This window comes from Lissotriton helveticus, chromosome 6, assembly GCF_964261635.1.
Source record: "Lissotriton helveticus chromosome 6, aLisHel1.1, whole genome shotgun sequence".
Lineage (NCBI taxonomy): Eukaryota > Metazoa > Chordata > Amphibia > Caudata > Salamandridae > Lissotriton > Lissotriton helveticus.
The window spans coordinates 1620744371-1620752018 of NC_136067.1; the positions used below are offsets into that span (position 1 = coordinate 1620744371).

Genomic DNA, 7648 nt, shown 5'->3' on the forward strand with positions numbered 1-7648 from the left:
AGGTATTCATGCTGAGTCTTTTGTGCAACGCTCTTCGTTCTTCTCTATGGAGCGCCCTGCATCCACCTTAGTGGCGTAATGAAACTTGGGGGGCCCCTCAAAGTACATAGAGGGCCCCCCTCCTGACTCACTGAGTTGCTTTCAGGTCAGAAAACTGTACTGTTATCAGCCCCTTTAGAATTATGAGATATGCAGAAGCACCGCAGATCACTAACTTTCTGTGGACAAATCTCCAGATGAAAGTCTGAACTAAAATGAGGAACTTCTGGGGAAATCAGACACACTACTACAGATTCCCTGGTAATTCCTCATTTCTAAGTGTATCTTCAGGGTCCAACTCATAACAGGATAGATTTTCCTCACTCCTGAAGCAACCCATCAGTAACTGTCTGGGTGGGTGGAATCCAGACAATTTTCTGGGCTACTGATAAGCAGGGCCAATGTGTTGAATAGCCGTCCTTTACCAAGGCTTGTTTGTGGTTGACCAGAGCTCACTCATGTCGCTGCAAATGTGCTCCTCTGTCAAGGTAAAAAAGATATACTCTAAACACATTCGAGTGGAAGGCTGGAATTGCCTGTGCCTTATAAAATGCAGGTTTCAAAATTGTAAGCCAAGGATGATTCAAATATGTGATCAAAAGTAGTAAGCATTCACAGCTAATCAAAGACTGGAAAAGAAAAGACAACGCTACCTGTATGTTTCTGCTCATCTAGCACGTTTGAATGTTTAGAAGTGTTATTTCTTATGTTTTCTAGTAAAGAGGACTCCGGAATTTTTGTACTAGTCTACTACCCATTTTAGTAAAATAATTAACTGAGAGTTGTCAGTTCTTTTGTCTGCCTAGTGATGTTTGCTAAGCACGGCAGTCATAATAATAATTCCCACTGGTCGACCTCACTCCCTGCAAGCACAACAAGCCGAAAGATGTCATGTAGAGGCCTGGATGTGTCCGCGTGCCCCGGAAGTACTCACTCTGAATGGTTGGTCCGGGATGAACGGGAAGTAGGCGAGAGATGACTGTGCTTCGCCCCATTGGCCAGCCACGCAGGCATTTCTGAGGAGCTGTTTTTCTGCAAATGCAACTTTGAGTTCCATGGCCACATCCGCGTCGTTCGAATCCCCACATGTGAGGCTGATGTCAAAGCTGTGAAAGGCATGGGGAGAAAAAAAAAGTCAACCCTCTAATCCAGGGGAAAGAAAGCAAAGTACTTCCCACATGTGGTTTCCAGACCATTTCCAGATCTTCAACAGGAAAAAATACCCATGTTCTTAACCAGAAGTAGCGCAAAACACATAGCAACAGTCATACTAGCAGAAATCAATAAGGTGTTTGAAGTCCAGCATACACCGCCTTCAGGTGTCAATAACATGCTGAGGCTAAAAGTGTTATATAACACAATTTACAAACACAGAGCCTGAAAGTGCAATATACTAGGTATAAGTATAGTTAAAGCAATGACTGACAAAACCAGTCGGTTTGACTTTGGTAAAGTAGTGCATACTGACACAATGTACATATATACATTTACGTAAATTGTGCATTTATGCTGTTAAGTAGGCCGAGCCATATACCTAATAATATTCATAAACACACAGATCCACACACCTAGAGGCATGCCCCACAGACCAGGAAACAGTCAACTATGTACAGAGAGCTAAAAGCACCAATGTACACACCCATCAGACAGGCAAACACAAAACACAAGTATGGAGACCAACAGCCAAGCTGTGTCATACTGGTTGCATGGATAGCACTTTAGGCCTCCTAGAAGCACTAGAAGTGAAAAGGGACCAGGAGAGGGGAAATGATAGCCATATAGGTCACCACCTTACTTAAGCCCCTATTATGCGTATAGGGTATAGCTGAGAATTCCTCATTCCCACTCACCCTCCTACTCTCTCCTCTTTCCCCCCTCTCTACGTATACTAGTTTCGTCACTCAAGCCCCCAGTCGTGTGTGGGGGTCAATGAGGCACATACTTTTGTGTGGCATGGATTCTGGTGATGTTTTTAGGGTTTATGTACCCTTGGCTTCCCTAGTTGGAAGCTCCAGGAGTGAACTCACCCTGATTGACTATCTATGTTACCTCCTACTAAACGGTTCTTCTTACATAGATTGCGGTATTATACATACAGCTAGACTATGTTCAATGCTTACAATTGGATGGGTGAATCAGAAGTGTCACCATCACATACATCTTTTTTACGTTTGCCCTGAAGAAGTCCAATGTTTTGGACGAAATACGCTGGCTATTTTCTGCTGCACATACATCATATATGTGAATATTACTGAGTAAAAGAAGATTTTGGCACACGTCTTTGAAAACAGAACTGTACTTTCTGACTACTTTGACATATAACTGTTACTTGGTGCACCTCTGTATCTTGTTTGAATTTACATAGACCTGTTTGGGCCACCCCTTGACAGTGGGTGCTTTAATTGTGTGCAGAATGCCAGGTACATGGCCTTCTTTTTCTTCCTAATACATTGGAGATACCAGGAGAGGTGCGATCTCTCTCAAGGGTTGTGCTGTCTTATTTAGGTTGGATTTAGTTTCTTCACACAGTCGGTTGCTACACCTTGCATACATCTCACTATATGAAGCCACCCCTGTACATGACTACAGACTTTTTTCTCTTTTAACTACGAATAGATCTATTAAAGGAATCTATCAAAGGCTAGGAACTATTCTTCCTTATTGGTATACGAAAAAATTGTATACATTGTTGGCCTAGTCCATTGACTATCAATAACATGCTCTTAGGCATAAATACCAAATATCTACTCGTATGTGGCATGTTTGTCCATGCATGTCTTACATCATTTGATTTATACTATGTTGGGTTACAGCATGTTATGCTTCTACTCTTATTATGATCTATGGTTTGTAATACAATGAATTTTACTGTACTGTGTTTCGCGTCCTGTATGCTACAAGTTCTATGCATGCTAGAACTATCTTATGATATTTTAAATGCCAATAAAAATCTTTGGAACAAGAAAAGAGAGGGAATGAGAAACAACAGCTATGTGATTTCAATGATAATCCCTAAAAGGGTGTCTGGTCAGAAAGAAGAAAAGATGGGCAGAAATGTAGGGACGGGTCAAGGCAAGGAGGGCTCAGGGAAAGTCAGGAGAAAAATCAAGGTGAAAGGGAAAACAGCGAGAGGAGGCAGGGCCTGGTGAATAGTTAAGGCCCTGGGCGAGCCGGGTACCAACCAACTCGAGCCAATATATAGAGACTGACAATCATACAACAAACAGAGAAGAGAGGAACGGCACACAAGAAGCACACAGAGATGAGTCTGGGATGAAAAGAAAGATTAATAGACTAGAGGAAGGATGGATGATTTGATGCATGTTTTAGGTCCAATGATTCTGCAGTCCTCATGCTGACCAATCAAATTTCAGGTACAGGAACGAGTGCTGTTGACAAGTATTCAATCCATGACCTCTCTGTGGAGAAATCACTCGCAGTGGGCAATGAAATAATTGTGTTCATTCTTATCCAATCCTTGCATTTTTGGAATGAATAATGTATTTATGTTATGTTATGTTATTTTAACTTGGTATCGCGCACGAATCATCCCAATGGGGTATCTCTGGCATACGAATAGACACAATAGATACAACGGCGGGGCCAAAGGACAGACTTAAAATAAGAAAGATTTTAATAATGTAATAATTTCTTGAATTTGGTATATGCTGCGTTTGAATGTAGTGAAAAATACAGAGCTCCCTGCCCACAGATGCTGCAATGAAATAGAGTACCTTGCTTTTTTGTTTTAATTACAAACATGCACAGTTAAGTTGGCCAGAGCACTCCATGCACACCAAACACCCTGAACTGGCTCTACATGTGCTCCATACAAATCATGATTATCGACACTCTGTTGCAACTGAAGTAAACAGAGACTTCGAGTCCCAGAATCTGTTAATTTGTAACATGTACCGGCAAAACATGGGACAAGATTGCAACACGTTGACATATTTTCATATTACTGCTCTCTGGCAAATGAAACGAGTTCTGGCATTTGACAACCAAATTGCCAAAAATGTAAATTCTGCATACATTTTTTGGGACTCTTTCACTGTGCTAGCATACCTTTCGCTTTTTGTTGCTTTATGTGTGTATTGCTACTCTGAAACAAATGAGTTTCTTTTATTGTACTGGTTGGTCAGCGTGTCTTTCTTGTCTCATGCTGGCAATTGTTTCCATGCAAAATCTTTTTGGAAGGGGGGGAGGGGGGATACACAGACCTACTTTCAAAACACACCCAGCGGTACGTGTAACATAGGTGTACAACCTTTACAACGCAACTTTTACCACGCAGTGCCTTTACGACGCAACTTTTACAACGCAAACCATTACAACGCATTGCGCTGGGGGGGCGCTCTAGGATAGGGAATATATTTAATTTACTATCCAACACCTTCCCTACTATCCACGGGGACTGGAGTTGGAATAGTAAATTAAATAATTCACTATCCAACACCCAAAAGCACTATGCGTTGTAATGGTATTCGTTGTAAATACCGCGTTGTAAAGGCATGCGATGTAAAAGTATGCGTTGTAACGTCATACATCTGTAACATAGCAGTACCAACAAATGCCAGCCTCTAAGTGCCCTCTGTGCAAACAAACAATACTGTTTCTAGCCGAGCAAGTGGGTCAACAATGAACAGCAAATATTGCCATACATTGCATGGAAGGTAGACTCCATTGCTGTGGCACCACACATGAATATTTCTCATTCAATCACTTGCAAAGTCAGGAAGCCTTACTTTCTTATGTATTATATCCAAAAATGTGGCAAGTAATGCACGACTGCCATTATTTCAAACATGAAAAACAATGCAAAAAAAAAAACATTCGAACAAGTAGAGCTAAGGGAAGATGTGTGATTTAGTGGTAAAAGATCTTACGTTTTTGACCAAGTGCCGAGGGTTCCAGTCCCAGTTCCCCTGCCTGATCAAAACTGTGTGACCCTGGGCATATCTTACCACCCAATGCCATTTACTTAGCAGACGTCGGGAGTCCTCAGGACAGGACTGGACACTTCAAGCTTTATGAACATGATACTGAAAAAAAACATCAGGTATCTGATCATCTTAAATGTGGCTCAGCCTGAAATGTATTTTACAAATCTCGCACTCTAATGTTTTCAAGAGTACAGACTTACAAATATACCCGACTGTGAACACTTGCATAACCCATTGCAATAGTAATTTATGGGTTAGCTGGGAAAACATCAAGTTATATAAAGCAAACCTGTGCTAAAAATAATCTGCTAAAATGGCACACGCTGTGGTTGCATTTTCTGCCCATAAAAATGGAGATTTTAGCCGTATTCCCTCATGGGAAACAGGGCTAGGACTGGAACTAAAATAAGCTCTGGAAAACATTTTAGAGCCAAACCGTGTGTGGAAGAGAGCCAGCAAACACACGAATTGAGCAGAAACCCTCTCTATACTGTTTCCCGCAAGAAAATGCCATCAAATATTGAAATGCAGAAGCGTGTGGCAACAGTACCCATGAGCTCTCTTTATCTGCTGCGGAAAATCTTATGTGTGTGCCCAATACCCATGAGAAAAATGTGTGCTGATCAAACATGACTGCCTTCAGGCCTGGGTGGGCTGAAGGCTTCCCAGCACATCCAGACCCTGAAAACAACCTTGATAGCCCGAAATACCCTCTGTCTGGTGTGACCAACCCAGTCCTGATGCAAAACAACATATATTTTGGTTCTGTTGGAGTAGATCTCACAGACTAGATCCAAATTCTCACCTTTGCGGGTTTGAGTCCAAAATCCCCATCACCAAGATCTTCTTGCCCGGCCTCAGACCTCCTTTTATATGTCCAGAAAAGGGAACAGCCTGCAACCAGAGAAAGGGAGAGAGCGTGGTGTTCAGAGGCAGCAGGCAAAAACAAGGGGCACCATCACATCTCTATGGCTTCAGTAGTGAGGGACAAACGTGTTTACCAGTCGTGGGTAATAAACCTCTGCTTGCACCGGAGAGCCCAGCGAATCGTTGAAGTGATGCCCGTTGTCAATTTTCTGCATAAAAACACAAACAAGTATTGGCACATGTGTTTATTATTTAGGCAACGCACGTTCAGGTTGTGGTGGAGTGCAAAAAAAAACAGCTATTTGTGTTGCAAGGCGGTAATTAATTCTGGCAGCTCTCGCGCTGATGAAAAACTGAGACTTTTTTCTCATCTGCCGTAATTCTGTAATTCTCCCACAGAAGGAGGGATTAGCCCGACAGTGAAAGAAACTAACAAAGAGAAATCCAATCGCTTTCGCGATTTTTTTGTTCAATTTTTGTGCAAAGGAGCACATACATTATCAGAGACTCTAACAGATTTACTATTTTTTTATTATGAGCGCGGAGATTTCGAAATATCCCGTAACCCTGTCCGTGGGAGACCTGTTGGACGAGGTCAGTCGGTTTTACTACAGGAAGAAGATTTAGTAAACAACATGAGCCATTCCCTAGAGCAGACAGTAGTGATGGGAAACCGAAGGTAGTAAGTAGGTGCGCTCGCGCTTCATTCCTGGAAACACTTTCTCCCGGATGCTCTCCAGGTGCCCGCGAGCCTCCAGCCCCGGTGTGTAAACATACGGGGCACATGTCCCTGCGGGGCGGTGTCACGGGAAGGGAGCTGGCATTGCAGGCTGAGCTGCGGTAGCTGCAGCCGGGTACCTGCTGCTGCCTGCCTGTTGACGTGGGCTGGTGGCGCGTGAGGAGCTCTGCGCGCGAGGCACTGACTGGGCTCTGAGCGCGAGGCACTGGCTGAGCTCGTGCCGAGGCCCGGGGCCAGGCCGGGCTCGCGCCACCCTCTCCTCTCTCTCGAGCGCGCACACACACAAGCATGCAGGGCACCTACCATGGACAGGCGGCTGTCTCTCTCCACCAGCGACCCCGCCATCTTGCCTGCTGCAGAGCGGTGGAGGCGGCGGATCAGCTGCTGCGGGGGAGGAGGGGAGGTGGGCAGGTCTGAGCCCGGCTCAGCGGCGGATCACCGTGGGCCCGGCGGCTCTAGAGGTGATCCCGGGAGAGGCTGAGCGGCAGCGCTGCCTGCTGTCTGTCTGTCCGCGTCTGGACTCCGGGGAAGCATAGGGAGGAGGGGAGGCTGCCGTGGGTTATAAGGGGTTCAGCCTACCTGGAGCGTGGCCCGGACAGGGCAGGCTGCGGGTACGGGAGGAGCCGCCGGGCCACGGGCCATGTGACGTGCCCTTGGGAGCGGTGCGCGGTCACCTGCCAGGAGGGAGAGCTGCAGAAGCAGCGGGGCTGCTGTCCTTTTCACAGTATTACTCCGTCTGGGGAGTTTAGAAGGAGTCAAGCAATTTGCCTGTAGCCTTTCTGTTGTTCTCCAGCGTTGCAATTGCAGCGTATTATTACCTTGTTTATTATATTTAATGTAAAGAGTTGGAAAGGGTGGCAGATGAAGCCTGCGTTACTGCCATTTAAACTCGTGCGCCACTCGCCCCATTTACTCTCAGTAAGTGTTCAACTCCCTGCGCCATCCTCCCGGCGGCAGTTCGCACCTTCACCCAGGCTACTTTCTTCACGTTAATGAGAGTTGGAGTTATGGTTGTTATTCGCTTCTTAGGGTGCCTGGGTTTTATTTTTAGGCAGAT

At 44.9% G+C, this 7648-nt stretch overlaps 1 protein-coding gene across 1 annotated transcript in view; it reads right to left on the minus strand.

The window, feature by feature from the left end:
• LGALSL (galectin like) overlaps positions 1-7151 on the minus strand; it is a 50484-nt gene extending 43333 nt beyond the window's left edge. Inside the window, exons 1-4 of the mRNA XM_078649425.1 lie at positions 6895-7151; positions 5987-6061; positions 5791-5879; positions 974-1145 (exon numbers count right to left, since the gene is read on the minus strand). Of these exons, the coding sequence (XP_078505551.1) occupies positions 974-1145; positions 5791-5879; positions 5987-6061; positions 6895-6936 (378 nt within the window). The 5' untranslated portion in view covers positions 6937-7151. The remainder of the gene's footprint in view (positions 1-973; positions 1146-5790; positions 5880-5986; positions 6062-6894) is intronic.
• Positions 7152-7648: the final 497 nt, after the last annotated feature.